This window comes from Corvus kubaryi, unplaced genomic scaffold (genome assembly GCF_017639235.1).
Source record: "Corvus kubaryi isolate FWS band 111438036 unplaced genomic scaffold, C.kubaryi_AGA036_p1.0 37383, whole genome shotgun sequence".
Lineage (NCBI taxonomy): Eukaryota > Metazoa > Chordata > Aves > Passeriformes > Corvidae > Corvus > Corvus kubaryi.
Genome location: NW_024581125.1, coordinates 1,035,997 through 1,053,059, shown reverse-complemented (window position 1 = coordinate 1,053,059; position 17,063 = coordinate 1,035,997). Strand labels below are relative to the sequence as shown.

The 17,063-nt window shown below is 56.0% G+C and overlaps 2 protein-coding genes across 17 annotated transcripts in view; both read left to right on the top strand.

The window, feature by feature from the left end:
* The window catches only part of TRPM8 (transient receptor potential cation channel subfamily M member 8), an 87,125-nt gene extending 82,105 nt beyond the window's left edge, over positions 1-5,020 (top strand). For 13 of the 14 annotated variants that reach the window (XM_042035337.1, XM_042035336.1, XM_042035340.1 and 10 more), the window contains 3 exons: positions 1,195-1,228; positions 2,509-2,595; positions 4,184-5,020. In XM_042035337.1, the coding sequence (XP_041891271.1) occupies positions 1,195-1,228; positions 2,509-2,559 (85 nt within the window). In that variant the 3' untranslated portion in view covers positions 2,560-2,595; positions 4,184-5,020. The remainder of the gene's footprint in view (positions 1-1,194; positions 1,229-2,508; positions 2,596-4,183) is intronic. The other variant, XR_006017217.1, reaches the window with a different exon arrangement.
* A 2,251-nt stretch (positions 5,021-7,271) lies between these two features.
* On the top strand, positions 7,272-13,681 carry LOC121667997 (maestro heat-like repeat-containing protein family member 7). Of its 3 annotated transcripts, none has more exons than XM_042035348.1 (14): positions 7,272-8,564; positions 8,804-8,868; positions 9,016-9,132; positions 9,320-9,468; positions 9,788-9,935; positions 10,180-10,373; positions 10,463-10,600; positions 10,879-10,993; positions 11,166-11,303; positions 11,512-11,688; positions 11,819-11,974; positions 12,134-12,743; positions 13,017-13,073; positions 13,364-13,681. In XM_042035348.1, the coding sequence occupies exons 1-14, from the start codon at positions 8,381-8,383 to the stop codon at positions 13,561-13,563; spliced, it is 2,448 nt and encodes an 815-aa protein (XP_041891282.1). In that variant the 5' UTR covers positions 7,272-8,380; the 3' UTR covers positions 13,564-13,681. The 3 variants fall into 3 exon arrangements, with proteins under 3 accessions (XP_041891282.1, XP_041891283.1, XP_041891281.1); XM_042035349.1 differs by having other exon boundaries at positions 8,804-9,132; positions 12,134-12,235; positions 12,641-12,743; XM_042035347.1 differs by having other exon boundaries at positions 8,804-9,132.
* Positions 13,682-17,063: the final 3,382 nt, after the last annotated feature.

Genomic DNA, 17,063 nt, shown 5'->3' with positions numbered 1-17,063 from the left:
CTGCCCTTCTTTGTTTTCATCCTCTTTATTTTCTCTTGAACACTTCTAGTGAAGGCGAGTTTTTAGCAGCTCTAAATGTTTACAAACTAAGGAGTAAGTCAATAAACTCAGCGTCAATGTCCTTTTTAGTTCTGAAGCAACACGGTGGCGCTTTTATGTCTGCTGCAGAGAAGAAAATGTCTTCCCGTGGTGTCTTGAGATCTCATCCTGGGAAGCACTGCTACAGCTGACTCTTCTGTAGCATTAGTTGAGGTTGGATATCAGGAAAAAGTTCTTTATGGAAAGGGTTGTCCAGCCCTGGAACAGGCTGCCCAAGGCAGTGGTGGAACCCCCATCTCGGGGCGGGGGTTTAAAAGCCGCGTGGATGTGACACCTGGGGACACGAGTTAGTGGTGGATTTGGCAGTGCTGGGGGAATGGTTGGACCCAATCTTTTCCAACCTAAAGAATTCTGTGATTATACAGCTAGCAGAGAATGTTTACCATTAGGCTTGGAATATCAGACATTCCCACAGCAGTAATCCAGATGGAGATCTGTACTTAGTAGCATGAGTAGGGAAGACCTCAGAGGAGGGGAGAAGGCTCTTTGGAATCTTGGTATTTGAAGCTGGGAGACTTAGACTTTGATGTTTCTTCGACTGCCAGCTCATGAAAACATTATCTTTGGGATCTGTCTCAGTGTTTTCAGAGTAATAATAGAAGAGAAAAAAGAAACAGAAAGAAAGTAAGGAAACAGAACACTGCTACAGAACCTGCTCTGTATGATTCCTGAACTTTGCTAACTTCCATCAGCTTGAGTATTTCCCTTAATCAAAGAGAGAGAGCTGATAGGAATGGGCAAGAAAAACCACGCCCTTCCATGTCCGTGGGCATGAACATTGCTGTCCACAAATAAGTGCTGAGGTTAAGACTACCCAGAGACATGTAGCATTGGCTAAGAAGCCAAACAAATACCAAAAACGTCTCTTTGGTACTGGAAGCAGAAGTACCTTGAGAAGAAAAATGGAAGAGCATCCTACTATTAGTAATTAACGGTGTTAGTTCATTTACTTGTAATAAAAATGATGCCAGTCACGTGCAGCCCTGCCTCTGGGGGAGGATGGGGCAGTGGGGGGAGTTGGGGCACGGTAGTTCGCCAAGTTTTCCTTGGTATCCAGACTGATCCCTTTGCTCTGTGTTCTCCTTCTGCTTTTAGGATGGTGCATCGATTTAGACAACTGGATGCAAAGGTACTTCTGTCTCAGATTGCTCTGGGGAATGTGATTCTCTGCTAAAGCAGGGGGTGTGCCATGGCAAGGAAAATGAGCCTCCCAGAGCCATGGGCAGTCTTTGTTATTGTCACGAGGACCCAATTTAATTGGGATTTTTTATCGTGCTGCTTCGATTCCATGGTAGGAATGTGTAGGGCACGTAGGGATTAGGACAAGAGGGAATGGTTTTGAATTTTGAGAGCAGGTTTAGATGAGATACTGGGAAGAAAGTCTTGGCTTTGAGGGTGGCGAGGCCCTGGCACAGGTTGCCCATGGAAAGCTGTGGCTGCCCCTGGATTCTTGGAAGTGTCCAAGGCCAGGCTGGACAGGGCTTGGAGCAGCCTGTGTCCCTGCCCACAGCAGGGGTGGGACACAGTGAGCTGTAAGATCCCTTCCAAGCCACAAGAGCTTCATACTGTGCTGGAAAATGAAGCAGAAAGACACTTGCTTAGCACTGGAGGAGTGTTTCTCAGTATCGACTGTGGAATGGAACAGAATAAAAGCAATTTCCATCTTAGAGTAAAACTGCATCATTAGGCTATGTAACAGGCCCATGAAAACACCGATGGGAAGAAGGGGTGTCACACACTGGAAAGGTCCCCTTCCCAAAGGTGTCTGTCAAGTTTAGCTTCTGGTGCTGTAGGCATGGGGTAATTAGGCAATATAAAGCTACCAATCTACCAGAGAGTATGTTCTCAGAATTGTCATACAAATACTCTTTTTATGACTGTGATGCTGAAAAGACATTCACAATGGGTGTTTTTCTGAGGCTTGATTGAATCATACATATTTGGCCTCTGAAGTGGGGAGTGGCTTTGATATGGAGAACAGACTTTTGAGAAGCTCACAGGTGAAAAGACCCACACATGCTTCCAAGTGTTTTGATTGCTGTCAAATAATTTAGATTGCAAAATATAGCTTGCTTCCCAGACTGAAAGGGAAATGGTGAGTGAGTCTGCGGCTCTTGAAACTGAAAGGAGATCTGCTAACCTTGATTCTCTCCTGAAAATAAATACCTATCTCTTGCTTCTCTCTTCTGGTAACTGCTGGTTAACTCACTAAAATACAGAGGCATCAGGGCTTGCTGCATTAATTACCCTGATGAGCATGCTAATTGGGAGTGTCCTTTTGAGCACTCCTGTATTTGGTGTGATATTTGGAGAGGCAATTACTCGTTACTTATGTTACTCATTAGCATTGCTTTCCTTCAGCTAGATGGACTTCACAAAAATAATAACCTCCTCCTTCTTTTTTTTAAGCTCTCTGATTTGAAAGGCCTTCTGAAAGAGATTTCCAGTAAAATTAAATGAGTGCAGCTGAAATCCAAGAGCAGCTACCAGAGCAGGGTAAGCCCTCTTTAAATCCCTTCTCAGCCCTGAAAAAAGTTTACCAGCATTTGTGGTGTTAAATTGGTGTGGCTTTGGAGGAAGAGTTAGTATTAATTGTTGATGCTTGTATTTGTATTGTCTGATATTGGGAAGGAAGGAGACCCAAAGCCTATTCCTTGTTTGTGTTTCTCTTCCTGAAAAGTACCATTTTCCATTTGGGGTTTCTATCAGTTTTTGGCACAGTTTAAAATACCTTATTTTGCTTCTTTGCCTTTCAAAAACTGTGACTAACCCAAGGTTATTTTAGTTGTCTTTGTGCTGGAGGCCCTCTACAAAATGAGGAACTGCTGTGCTGGATCTTTTGCCCTTGGTACCCTTTTAACTCTGAAGAACAGGCAACCCAAATAGAAAAGACAGAAGTGAGGGCAGGAATAAGGTTTATTTTCCCACTACCCAAGTGGGCCGTTAGGCTGGATTGCTGTAGCCTTCCCGTGTCCTGTACAATAAGCTGCAGTGTGAATAGCTGATCCAAAGTTTCTGGTCCAGTTGAGTGTCTGGTCATAAGCTTTGTGTCCTTTTGCCTCCAGTTGTGTGGAAGAATTGGCTTGGAGCCAAAGGTACTGGTGGGATGTGAAAGGCAAACAGAATACAGATGGATGCAGAGAACACAGTCACCCTTAGAGACAGCAGGTTAAGAAGTGTAACTGTTGAGCAAGATAACCTGGAACAACTTGATCAGCCTGGACATTAGGGCCTGGCTCCTTCTTCCACAAAGAGGTTTTGTCCAACAGAACTTAAACCTGTGCCAAGCATTCCCCAGTCAGCTGTCTCACCATTTCCCTGGGAGAATTGAATACTCACTTGACCTGAGTTCCATTTAGTCATGAATGACTTGCAACCACCTAATAAAATCTACAAGGATCACCAGTTCCTGGGCTGGTTCTAGGATGCCCTGCACTCCAAGTTCCCTAAAGAGTAGACTGTAGAATAGTGGAATTCTGGAGGCCATTTAGTCCAATGCTGCTCTAAGAGTGCCAGCTCAGGTCAAAGGGAGCTGCAGTGAGGCTGGAAAAGTGGTTGTAATTAGATACAGTGGGGTAGCCTGGGAAGGGGGACAGTGGTTTATAATGGAGCTTGTGGAAAAGACCTCTCATTATAGATAATAGTGCTGTCAAAAGAATCCTAAAATCCCAGAATGGTTTGGGTTGGAAGGGACCTTAAAGCTCACCTAGTTCCACTCTCTGCCATGGGCAGGGACACCTTCCACTAGACCAGGTTCATCCAGTTCGCCCTTGGACACTTGCAGGGATCCAGGGGCAGCCACAGCTGCTCTGGGCAGCCCGTGCCAGGGCCTCAGCACCCTCTCAGGGAAGACGGCCCTTACAGGTGCTTTTCATGCAGGTGTTTCTTTTGCTTTTGCTTCTGACGGTGTCTCTGCTCCTCCAGCAAAACGCTGTGTGCTGGATCAGTGCTGCAAAGAGCTCCTGGAGCCCAAGAGTTGCAACAAGGCATCCAGTCACCTGAGCTCATGTTGTGAGGATGAAAGCAAAGCCTTGAGGTGGGCTGGGAGCTCTCTATTCTCCAATTCTTTCTGTTGCTCACACAGGTACCAATTCATGAAGAAAATTGCTCGGAGCTGGCAGTAACCCCCAAGCAGACGGTAACGGAGGCACCAGTGTGTCAGTGTCTCAGCAGGAATCAGCAGGATTTGCTTGCTACTTTGATTTTTGTTGATCAAACAGCCCTTTCTGCTTGTTGCAAGGTGGTGGTGAAACAGGAGATGACTGCTTATCTCCGGCAGGATTCCCACGTTACCCAAACTCTTCTTCTTTTCATCTGCCCTAATGTCCAGTGGCAGCAATTAGTCCCTGTAAGCTGCTGTTGCAAAGCACTCCTATTTCCAAGAGTTCTGCTGCTGTTGCCAAAATCCCTTTGCTTTTCCATTTCACTCAAAGGGGCCCATGCATGGGTTTCCTTCAGGCACTAATTGCTTGTCTGAGTGAATCCATCTCCCTTCCCATTCCGTCCTGTAGTAGCCAGATCGCGCTCGTTCCTTGCGTGGGCTGTCTGTCAGACCTGCTGAGGTCTGGAATGCTGGCGTGCCAGAATGCTGTGGATTTCGGAATCATTCCCCCGAGGAAAGCCCTTGATCCAACCCTGCATCCTTATTTCAGACTCTACATGACCACTGTGGACTTGTTGCCACTCTACCTGGAATTGTGCAGCAGCTCAACTATTAACAGCCCTGCATGGGAGAGACTTGAATTCATCTAGGAAGTGTTGCCAAAGGCCTTGTGTACAATCCTTGCTGGTTTCTTTAGTGATAATTTGTATCCTGGGAATGCTGAAATTCATTTGATTTTCCCAACATCTGTCTGCTGATGTGTTTGCATTTGGATATGGAGAAGATATTGCTGGAAGCTTTAAATAGTGCAATGCTTGATATGGTGAGGTGACTCTTTGTGCTGTCTAAGGTAGCAGCTGAATTTTGTCACGCTTTGTGTGGTATAACTTGAGGGCACAGCCAACTGAAGGCACTATAGATGTCATTTATTTACATGGTAAAGCATTGTATCAGTCTTCATTCCCAGTGTCTAGGAATCATGGAATCATACTCTCCAGAGCTGAAAGGACCCACACAAGGATCACTGATCCAGCCCCTGGCCCTGCACAGACCCCCCCACCAATCCCACCCTGGGCATCCCTGGCAGTGCTGTCCAAACCCTCCTGGAGCTCTGGCAGCCTCGGGGCCGTGCCCATTCCCTGGGGAGCCTGGGCAGTGCCCAGCACCCTCTGGGGAAAGAACCTTTCCCTGCTCTCCAACCTAACCCTGCCCTGGCACAGCTCCAGCAGTTCCCTGGGTGCTGTCCCTGTCGCAGAGAGCAGAGATTGGAGCTGTCCCTCGGGAGGAAATTGCAGGCCATGATCAGATCTCCTCTCTGTCTCATCCTCCTCCTCCTCCTCTCCAAGCTGAACAAGCACACTGACCTCAGCTGTTCCTCATACAGCTTCCCCTCTTGTCCCTTCATCATTTTCATGCTCTTCTTTGGATACTCTCTGCTAGCTTTAAATCCTTATGATAATATCAGAGAGGTTGCTGCTCTTTTCTCAGTGCATGGCATGACCCAACTGTACTGTATGCTGTGCATGACATGATCCTGGGGGATCCAGCACTACCACTAGCAGTGGTAATAGTTTACAGGTGGAAGTATTTGTGTTTTCCTGCTGAAAAGTTGAAGGAAAGGAGCTGGGCTTTCATTGATTCACATGCCAGTTACCTTGCATCATAAATTCTTGAGATAAGTTTCCTTTACAGAAGTTATTTTCCCATATCACTCATAGGTATTTGATGTGAAAATTGTGCTTTTAGTTCACTCCTTCCCTATATAAAACCTGCTGTGTGATTGCCCATAGCTCTAGAGATCTGTTCTCTTGTAAATGTGTGAATGTAACTGTGAAACAGTGTTCTGTAAGGACTAAATTCTGAAGTCAGTGCGTGTCCACTGCTGCACCCAGGGGTGCCAGCCTGCGCCCCACACGCTGCTCCCTTCCCGGGGCCGCACAGGCTCTTCTCCAGGCTCCTCTGGCCCCGAGCCGGGTGCCCATGGAGCCCGGGCCCCGCTGGGCCGTGGCGCGGGGCGGCACCGCGGCTCCCCGGGCAGCAGCCGGCCCTCGGCCCCCTCCAGAGCCCGGCGCCAGCGGCTGCTGGCCGGGCCTCGGGGCCGTGCGGGCAGGGGAGGCCAGGGCTGGGCGCAGGGAGCGCCCGGCCAAGGGGCTGAGCCCGCGCCAACCCTTCCCTCCTGGCGCTCTCTGCAGCTGGCAGTGGACAGGAGCCGAGCGGCCAGGCACCTGTACCAGGCCATCGAGTACCTGGCGAGCCTGCAGGAGTCCCTGCGAGAGGCGGCCGTCGGGTTCATGGGTGTGAGCCACAAGCCCGGGGCCCCTCCCCGCCCTGGCTGCTGCCCCGGCAGCGGGCCCTGGGGCTGTGGAGCCCTGACTCCTCCATCGCCCAGTATTTGGTGTCAACACCTTCAAGGAGTGAAAAGGGAGCCCTGCTGGGGCACAGCCCCTGGCTGCTGCCAAGAAGGGGCAGTGGGCAGAGGCAGGGCTGGCGGCCAGCCCGGGCCCCCGCGGCTGCCCAGGCCACGGAGCTGTGACCGAGGCCCCTCGACACAGAGCTCTGGGCCCGCACAGCTGCTGCCACCATGGGGAGGGCGGCGATGTCTCCTCGAGCAGGGCTGCCGAGTCAGTGCTGCCAAAGTGGCTCTGGACACCACAGAAAGAGCAGCAGAGTGCGTACGGCAATGTGCACAAAAAGAGCAAGTCTGCTTCTAGCACTTTCCTTGACTGCACCTTCCAGGTGGTGGCCATTATCAGAGATACAGAATCTTTTGTTCTCCAAGAGTTATCCCTGTCCTCTGCATGTTCCCAATGCACTGCATAGCACTTGTTGACCTCAGCTGGACACACAGCAAACGCTGCAATAAACTTAGGATTCTGCTGCTTTTTTTTTTTTTTGAGAATGCAAGAAAGACAGTCAGGAAAGTACAAAGCAACTTCACAGTGTCTCTTTGTAATCTCATCATCCTCTGAACCTCAGCAGCTCTTGGTGTTTTTGTGCTACTGCTACTCCCTTGCATGAAAAACTTCACTCCAGGAAGTAGCAACATGATCTGACAGATAGCATGCATTGCCAACAGCCCCCTGCAGGAAGGAGCACAGACCCCAGTGCACCTTGGCTTTGGCTGCCCTCTGGCACAGAAGCCCCCCAGGGGCACAGGTCTCTGGGGCAGGAGACGGGCACCAGTGCTGCCAGGGCTCAGGGGGTGGCAGGTCTGCTTCGGAGGGGACTCTGCCACACCTGCTGATTTCAGTGCTCCCGGGCCCCAGGGCTCAGAGCAGCATTCGTGCCCTGGCCCACACGTTCCTTGTCTGTGTCACAGCCCCTGCTTTAGGATGGCCACCGGCCGGGACGTGTCCCAAGGAGGCCGTGCCAGCTTCTGTGGAAGACCCCGAGCCCTTCCCGCGGCGGCTGCGGCGGCAGCCGTGGGGGCTCCTGGTGCTGCCCCGAGCCCACAGAGCAGGGGAGCGCTTGCTTATGGCTGGAGCCGATGCTAAAGTTCCTGTCGGGCTGCCTTAGACACTTGGGACAAGGGATTCCTTCCAACCTGGGCCACTTGGGCTGGGCTGGGGGCGGCCCCAGGGCAGGTGGCAGTGTGTGCAAGGGCCCTTTGTGACACGGTGCAGCATGGCCACTGTGGGGTGGAACGGGACAGGGTGTCCCAGGGCCCTTTGTGACATGGTGCAGCATGGTCACCGTGGGGTGGAACGGGACAGGGTGTCCCAGGGCCCTTTGTGACATCGGGGCTGGCGGCGACGCGGCCACGCCACAGTGCTCGGAGCACGCGACGGGACAGGACGGGACAGAGCGGTGCCGTGAGGAGCCCCCGCACAGCGCACGCTTTCCTTGCCGACCCGGAGCTTTTCCGAAGCGTTATTCCTGCAGGTGACCTCGAGGCCAGACCACGGGACTTGGTGACCTGTGGCCTTCCCGAGGCTTCTCTGCAGGTGCCCTCGAGGGCAGACCGTGGGATTTGGTGCCCCAGAGCTTTTCCGAGGCACCTCCCATCCCTGTGGCCGGTGCCCTCAAGGCAAGACCGTTGGCTTTGCTGACCACTATCCTTGACGAGGAGTCTCCTGTCATTGTAGCAGGAGCCCTTGAGAACACAGTGCAGGACTTGCTGTCCTGTGGCATTCCCAAAACTTCTGTCTTGCGGGTGCCTTCAAGGCACGACTGCGGAACATGATGAGTCAGAGCTCTTCTGAGATCTCTCTCCAGGAAGTCACCTTAAATCCCATTGGTGACATGGAGCAGAGACCCCCGATCGTGCCCAAGCTGGCCTGGGTGGAGGAGGAGGAAGAAGGCCCTGGAGCTGCCCCAGAAGAGCAGCCTGCAGAGGTGGAGCAGTTCCAGCTGCCGCAGGAGGGTGAGTGGCAGAGCTGGGTGCCAGGGCTGCTGCCTGCAGACAGCTTGGCCCAATCCCATCCCATCACGTCCCATCCCCTGGGGATATGCCCATGGACAGGACAGAAGAGGGGCTGCAGCAGCCGTGCTCCATCCCCTGGCTATCCTGGAGCTGTCCCTGTCTGGGCAGCGCAGGGCTGGGCTGCGTTCTCCGGCCTCTCCTGCAGCCCCTCAGCTCTGGCTGCGCCCGCTCTTCGCCAGATGCAGCCCTGGACCGGACACAAGAGCAGGACGGTGCCCACGGCCGCTCCCGCAGAGCAGCGCAGGTACCTGCAGCCATCCCCACCTGGGCTGGGCCTGCTGTCGCTGCTCAGCCGAGCACCGCCCTTGGAGCACCCCATGGAACAGCCCTCTCCTCCCTGTCCTTTGTTCTCCTGCTGGTGACTTGCAAATTCATCGAGTGCGTTTGGCAGGAAGAGACCAGCATCATGGGCACTGGGTCCATGGAAAACTGTGACGTCTACAGCACCGACACCAGTGCTGCCATGCTGGATTTGCTTGTGCAGAGGAGTGTCTCTGTTGCAAAGCAAGTAAGCAGCCTGTGGCCGTGATTCTTTTCCCCCAGGAATGGTTTGGCCCCCCAAGCTGTGCCCGCTGGTCACTCACCGCAAGCCTTTGTGTCCATCGCAGTGTAGTGGGAAGGGCAGCACTTCTCTGGGGAAGCCGGGGACATTGCTCCCTCTGGCAGCTTTCCAACTCTCCCCGTGCCTTCTCCAGGTGCCCGCCATGGTCAGGGACATCCACCAGTGGCTCATGGCCAATGAGTCTGATGAGCAGAGTCTGGACAGGACCCTGCTGGAGCTGGCTGAGGCACACCCAGCCGATGTGGGGATAACTCTGCTGCGTGTGGCCCCATCATGTGACAGGTATGGGGCCCACCTGCCCACAGGGCTCACCAGCCCATCACCCTGCGGAGCCTGTCCCAGGTGCCTGACAAACAGAGAGTCCAGGGCCCTCTGGCTCCTCCATTTCCCAGCCCTGGCATGTCAGCCCCCGAGCCTGCTTCCATGCTCCCTCCCTCAGGCTCCCTCAGGGGCCAGTTCCTACAGGGATGGGCTGCCTGGGTGCTGCTGGCGAGGGGCGGTGGGCAGAGGCAGGGCTGGCAGCCAGCTCAGGTCCCCGCTGCTGCCCAGGCCACGGTGCTGTGGCCGAGACCGCCCCTGAGACAGAGCTCTGACCCCACAGAGCTGCTACGACCATGTGGAAGACCATCATGTCCTCGCCCATGACTGCGGAGCCGGCGCTGCTGCTGCTCCTCGATGTGCTGGGGAGCTGGCCAGAGCACAGCACGCGCACCTCCGACGGGGACAACACAGATGTCTTTGCCCTGGCTGTGAGTTTCTGGAACCGGCCTTTGCTCGCCCCCAGGTCGCCGCTCCAGCAGCTCCCCATCCTCCTTCGCCCACTGCGTCTCCCTGCCTCAGGCGCTGGGCTGAAACCTGGGCTAGGGGCAGGTTCAGGGACACCAGGCCCGGTGCTCCCCCTGCGTCTCCCCTGGCCTCCCCTTCCACGCTCGGGCCCTGCCACATGGACGCCTCAGCAGTGAGCGCTGTCTCAAGGTGGTTTGTCCTTTGCAGGCAACTGTGGTGATGTGGAAGATCCTCCAGGTGTCCTGTTGCCCACGTGTAGTGACACCCAGGGTGTTTTTTCCCCGCCTCTTTGTGCATCTGCTCTCCCAAGTGTTCTTCAGTACAGTGGAGATGACAGAGAAGGTCGATAACTTGTGGAGACTATGCCGGGAGGAACACGACCTTCCCACCGAGCCCAGCAGGTGCTCCATGCCAGTCCTCCTGTCCCTGCCATGTCCCCAGGGCAGGAGCCAGTGCCCACAACATGACCTGGGCTTTACTCTGCACACAGGTTTGCAGTGCAGACCTTGAAGGTTCTGCTCTGCCGACTGGAGTATGAGCATGTGGTGGTGGCAGTGCAATGCAAGCGTGGCTGGGATGCGCTGCTCTGTGCTGACACCCACCCCTATGCCGTGGCTCTGCTGGCCAGGTGAGAGCCCCTACTCCCCGCTGCCCCGACATTTGTGCCCTGTGCCTGGGGTGCCCCCCACAGTCCCCGTGGTCGTGGGCCAGAGGGTCTCGTCACCGAGGGATGGCTGAGCTGACCGGGAAAGGCTGGGAGAGGAGGGTGCCCAGGAGCAGCCGCCTTCCAGAGGGCCCAAGTCCCCTGGCAGGGTGGTGGGGAAAGAAAGACGAGACCTCTGTGAGTCAGTCCTGGGAGAGGTTTCCCCCCCGGCTCAGGCTCTTGGTTCCTTTTTCCACTTGCGGGGAGATGCACTGTGCATCCATACCCTTTTGTTCCCGGATCGCACGCCACCTCCTTGAGCTGCTCAGCAGGGTGGAGCCAAAGTGGGATCTGCCTGCCCTGGTGTTCTTTGTGGAGGTGAGATTGACGGCCAGCGCTGCCTCGCTGAGCTGCCTCCCAGCTCTCTGCTCTCTCGCAGCCACAGCTGCCTGGGACGGTGCCCGTGCCCTGCGCTGCTGCCTGGGCCCAGCCCTGGGCGGTTCTGGGCTCCTGCCGGCCGGCTCCCCTGTCACTACCCTGTGCCTTTCAGGTGCTCAAGTGCCTGGACTTGAGGGAATGTGGTGACAGTGTTGTGGAGGTCTCCTCAAAATACCTGCAGAGCGAGCGCAGACAGATGCGTCGCCTGGCACTCAGGGCCCTCCTTGTGCTCAGGGACGATCCCTCAGTGGTGAGAAGGGGGCAGCGGCTGAAGCTGCGCTGGCACCGTGGGGCTGGGGAATGCAGTCCCTTGGGCTTGGCTGGGCTTTGGGCGCTGAGGCAGCTGCTCCCAGCTCTCCTGCCTCCCGGCTCAGCTGCCCGAGTGCTTCGGGACAGCCCTTTGGCCACTGGGCCCTGCGGCAGCAGGGTGAGGCTGCACAGCCTTGTGTTCCACACAGGCCGAAAGAACGTGGAGCCTGACTGAAAGCCTTGTGAAGCTCCTGCGGGAAAATGCCAGCGACGTGGTTGGGATGAGCATCATTGTACTCAGCAGTCTGCTTACGTATAATGGCGCCCCAATACCACACCCCATCGCCCTGCAGCTGGCTGAGGCACTGCTGCCACTCTTTGAGAACGTAAGGCTCGGTGTCCTCAGCCACGGCCACTGGGTGCCTCCCGGACACTTGGTGCCCTGGGGATTTTCAGGCCTGTGCCCTGGTGGGCCTGGAGCAGCAGATACTGAGGTCTTCCTTTCTTTTCTCACAGGATGATAGCCAGGTGCAGCTGCTGTCCATGTCTGTCTTCCGGACTTTGATGTCTCTTGTGGCAGAAGAAGGAGAAAAGCCTCTGAAGACACAAGTGTGCAGGAGTCTGGTCCCGCTCTTCTTCCACTGCCATGATGAGAACCGGAATGTGGCAGAAGTGAGGACTCGTGGGCTGCCGGGGTCCCCCTGGGAGGGGGCTCAGCTGCCTCCTGCCCTGGGGCCACACGGGCTGCAGCCTCCTCCTGGCCTTGGCACAGGGACGCGGGTCCTGTGCCCTGGGCTGTGGTGCCATCTCCGTGTCTCTGCTGCTCTCCAGGCCTCTCAGGGAACGCTGCTTTGTGTGGCCAAGTTCCTGAAGAGGAAGGATTTCGAAAAGCCGCTGAAGAAGCAGCAGCTGTGGAAGTTTGCCGAGTGCCTGGTAAGGACGGTGTGGAAGTCCAAACTGCAGTCTGGAGAAGCCCCCTGCTCGTCGTGCTCAGTGTGTGGCGCTGGCAGCTGTGCCCCTGCCCACTGCTGCACCCAGGGGTGCCAGCCTGCGCCCCACACGCTGCTCCCTTCCCGGAGCCGCACAGGCTCTTCTCCAGGCTCCTCTGGCCCCGAGCCGGGTGCCCATGGAGCCCGGGCCCCGCTGGGCCGTGGCGCGGGGCGGCACCGCGGCTCCCCGGGCAGCAGCCGGCCCTCGGCCCCCTCCAGAGCCCGGCGCCAGCGGCTGCTGGCCGGGCCTCGGGGCCGTGCGGGCAGGGGAGGCCAGGGCTGGGCGCAGGGAGCGCCCGGCCAAGGGGCTGAGCCCGCGCCAACCCTTCCCTCCTGGCGCTCTCTGCAGCTGGCAGAGGACAGGAGCCGAGTGGCCAGGCACCTGTACCAGGCCATCAACTACGTGGACAGCCCGCAGGAGTCCCTGCGAGAGGCGGCCGTCGGGTTCATCGGTGAGCCACGAGCCCGGGGCCCCTCCCTGCCCCGCCGCAGCTCGGCCCCAGCCCCGGCTGCTGCCCCGGCAGCGGGATCCGGGCCCGGGGCCGTGGAGCCCCGCCTGCCCTCGGGGCTGCTGCCGCCCTCCCGCAGCCGTGCCCTCGGGCGTCAGGATGCGGCAAGGGCCCGGGCTGAGCCCTGCCGGGGGAGGAGAGCGTGTGGCCACGGGGCTGGCAGCGCCGCTGCGAGGGAGCTGTGCCGCTGGGCCGTGACCGCCTCTGTGTTCCCAGAGATCGCTGCACGGCGCTTGAGGAGGCAATCGTCAGATTTCCGCTTCATCTGGTTAGGTGAGTGAGGGCAGCAAGGCATCACCGGGGCTTTTCAGAGCGAGCTGCAATCCCTGCCCCGGCTGCGGAGGGCTCTGCTCCCTGTGCAGACGAGGGGCGGTGTGCACAGAGCACAGAGAGCTTTCAGGGGCACGTGGGGGATTCGTGGCCAGCACCTTCGGGCTGATCCCGTTGGTCCCTCCTCCCTCCTGGCCATGGCAAGAGCAGGCTGGGATGGCCCTGGCAGGGGGCTCTCCTCGGGTCCCTGCAGATCTGGGATCTGACCACGGCTCTCTTCCTCTCTCTTCCAGCCCTTGAACATATGAGGAGAGACGTGAGCCCTGCCATCAGAAGCCTGGCTCTGCAAACACTGTTTGCCCTTGGCATAGCGGACACCGGTCCATACCCCCTAGTCCAGAGGCTGCAAGATCAGCTCCGCAGGGCATGGGAGACACGGCCTCGTCTGCCGGGCCTTGGCTGCCTGCGCTTCTGGAGTTCTGTGTGGAGGTGATCTGGGAGGCTCTGTCTGCTGGGCCCACCTGAGCCAGCAAGGATTTTCCTTTTCTTTAGGATTGCTCTTTTTTCTTTTCATTTTTCTTTAGTATGTGAATATAGAATGTGTTATAATACACAGACTCCCAGGAGCTTTCTTTTGGTGCCCAGTGTCTGCACGGCCCAGGGGAAGAGGAGAAAAAGGGTGCTTGTGCTCAGCAAGTCCCCCGGGAGTGCAGCATGGAAGGGAAAATGGCCATAAGCCCTTTGGCGGCTGTGCTGAAGCCTTAGCGCTGCCGACAGAGCGGGTGGGCAGGAGGGGCCAGGGCTGCAGGGATCCCTGTGAGGCTGGTGCCTGGAGATGGCCCCAAGCCCTGTCCCGGGCAGGAGCCGCCGTCTGTGTCCTCCTGCCCATGTGTTGCTGTCTGGATTGCTGAGGGCTCCGAGGTGCCTCTTGCTCCGGCTCCTCTGGAGCTCCCTCGGGGCTGTGCCGCTGCCGGGCAGCTTGGCTGGGCTGGGGGAGAGCCTGAGGGGCCGGGGCGGTGGGAGGCCGTGAAGGGATGAGGTGCTGCGGAGTCCCTGACGGGACAAGGCAGTGGGAAGGCACGAGGGGGATGTGTGAGGGGGTGGGTGGCAGGAGGCTCCGAGGGGACAGGAGGCCGGGGTGGTGGGAAGGCCTGAGGAATTGGGGGTCAGAGGCCCCCAGGCAGCCGCCTCGTTCCTGCCGCCCGGCTGCTCTGGCGCTTTCCCAAAGCGTCTCCCAGGCCTGCGGCAGAAGCCCTGGAGGCCGGGCCTCGGCAGAGGGTGGGGGCAGCCCCGAGGTGCTGAGGCTGGGCTGGCTGCGGACAAGGAGGGCAGGGGGCCCTGCTGGGGCACGGCCCCTGGCTGCTGCCAAGAAGGGGCCGTGGGCAGAGGCAGGGCTGGCGGCCAGCCCGGGCCCCCGCGGCTGCCCAGGCCACGGAGCTGTGACCGAGGCCCCTCGACACAGAGCTCTGGGCCCGCACAGCTGCTGCCACCATGGGGAGGGCGGCGATGTCTCCTCGAGCAGGGCTGCCGAGTCAGTGCTGCCAAAGTGGCTCTGGACACCACAGAAAGAGCAGCAGAGTGTGCACAGGAACAGCAGGAGCCCCAATGCCGGCAGCAGCTCAACAAGGCATCCGCACCAGCCGGGACGCCAGACGGGGGGTACTGTGGGCACAGCTGCACGTGGCTTGGCAAAAGGCTCCAGCAGAATTGGCCACAATGGCTTCCTCTTGCCTTGCCAGCCTCACAGCGACACTTGGCAGCTTCAGCTGCAGCCTGTGCCCCTGACTGACTTCAGTGGCCATGCTTGAGAGCAGAATCGCCTTCCACAGTCAGGCATCCCGAGACAGCGGGATCGGTGCCATCGTGAGAGAGAGACTCTGATGGGACACAAGCCCTGTGCTGCAGCTGTTGTCCCTCTCCTCCATGGAGGCACCTTACAGACACGTGCATGAGCTTCCAAACTAAATCCTGCACTTGCTTGCAACAAAGGAAGAAGCAGCAGGTGCTGAAGAAAAGCAGGGACTTCTGTGGCTCAGTTTTGCTCTCCACTTGGGTAATCACAGAATCCTTTGTGTTGGAAGGTATCTTCAAGATCATCCAGTTCTAACCACCCTGCCATGGGCATGGTGGGGTGCAGGCACACCTGTCACTAGAAATGGAAGAATATTTATCCATGTTTACCTTTCCCCGTCCTGGATTTCAAGCTAAGATGAAAAGATCAGCTGGTTAAAGCTGAATTTTGGAGCTCACGGAACTAGGAACAGGAGTCTCCAATGGGACCTGGTATGTCTGTTCCACCTCTGTGAGATCACACGGTTGGAGCCAGGCACAGGCTCCAGGTTGGTCCCTTTCAGCATCCCCAAGTCTTTGTGGCTTCCTGTGCACCCCGAGACTTGTGAATCCATTCTTGAATTCCCAGTTAGTACTGTGCAGGATGTGAGAACACAGTGCTTGGAACAGCCTGTTTGGCTCATTCTTGGGTTTGCTGCTCCTGACTAAAGTCATGATCAGGAGTATATGCTGATGTAAAGGTCCAGCTGAGAACCAGTGACTTTTCATGTAGTGTCTAAAACATTGTGTGACTGTTCAGAGACTCTAAAATGCAGAGGTGAAAATGACAGCTTTGGTGTTTAAGAATCCTAGAAATTTTGACATCTGATTTTTCTGCTCAAGGATTTGAATGCCAATGCGGAAATGACAAAAATATTAAAAGTTGTTTTCATGGGCAATGCCTTTTAAATGGCATCAGTAAACTTACAGGGGACAGGGTATGACACTGGGGACAGACAGTACTTGGCAGTTAATGGCTTCAGATGTGGGAGATTAATGTTTTGCCTGGTTTCCCCCAGGAGTTCATGTTTTCCCAGGGCTTTGTTTGACTGGTCACTGCAGGTAACTTCCACTAAATGCAAAAGGATGTAGCAGCAGAACTTTTGGAGAATGTGCCTTAGGGATAGGGAGAAAACTTTGAGAATGATCAGCAGGGTCTGGAAAACTCAAAAAAAAAAAGAAAATTAAAATAGATCTAGCTCTGTGACTTTTCAGGCATGACTCTTTGGGTCTGGAGGTAATGTTTGCTTTGCATCAGCTACAAAGTTGTGCAATGACCCTGTAAGAACTGTTCCTGCTTACCCGGCAGGCACAGGAAGGCCTCTGAAACTTCAAATATTTGAAGTTTCAAAGGGTCAAAGTAATGAAGTGAGGCCTCTGAGATTCTGCTGCAGGCTGTGATGTTTCGCAGCACCCGTCTGGTCTGTGTTACTGTGGTTTTGGTTGCTGTAACCTGTGCTTTCTGTTGCTTCACTTCCAGCAACACCCGTAGGAGCTGCAGAGGGTGAGGTTGTGTCCATCAGACCTGCAGTGCCAAAGGGATCAGACACTGCACAGAATCACAGAATCATTTTGGTTGGAGAAGATCTCCAGGACCATCAAGTCCAACTTGTGGCTGATCCCTGCCTTGTCACCAGCCCAGAGCACTGAGTGCCACCTCCAGGTGTTCCTGGAACACCTCCAGGGATGGGGACTCCACTCCACCCTGGGCAGTTCCAATGCCTGACCACCGTTTCCCTGAAGAAATTCTTCCTGATGTCCAACCTGACCCTTCCCTGGCACAGCCTGAGGCCATTTCCTGTCATCCTTTCCCTGGGAGCAGAGCTTGACCCCCCCCCCGGCTGCACCCTCCTGTCAGGGAGTTGTAGAAGTGAGAAGGTCCCCTCTGAGCCTCCTGTTCTCCAGGCTGAGCCCTCCCAGCTCCCTCAGCCTCTCCTTATATGACTTAAATGTGTGGCAGAGGGTACCAGCTTAGGACAGTGCATGAGCAATTAGAGAAATTGGAATCTCAAAAGCTTCTTCTCCTTCCCAGGGCGTCAATGGTTGGAGAACATTCAGCAGCCCACAGGCATGGGCTGTATGATTTTCTGCCCCTATCTCAAGGGACACAGCAGATGAGGTACGAAGAGAATTAAAGCTGAGTCTGTTGTGTCTGTGAATTAT

Excerpts from the sequence above, each read along its gene's own strand:
- LOC121667997 (XM_042035347.1), top strand. The coding sequence starts at position 8,381 with ATGATGAGTCAGAGCTCTTCTGAGATCTCTCTCCAGGAAGTCACCTTA. Across the intron at positions 9,133-9,319 it reads GTGTCTCTGTTGCAAAGCAA|GTGCCCGCCATGGTCAGGGA; the intron begins GTAAGCAGCCTG and ends TGCCTTCTCCAG. Across the intron at positions 10,601-10,878 it reads GCCGTGGCTCTGCTGGCCAG|GGAGATGCACTGTGCATCCA; the intron begins GTGAGAGCCCCT and ends TTCCACTTGCGG.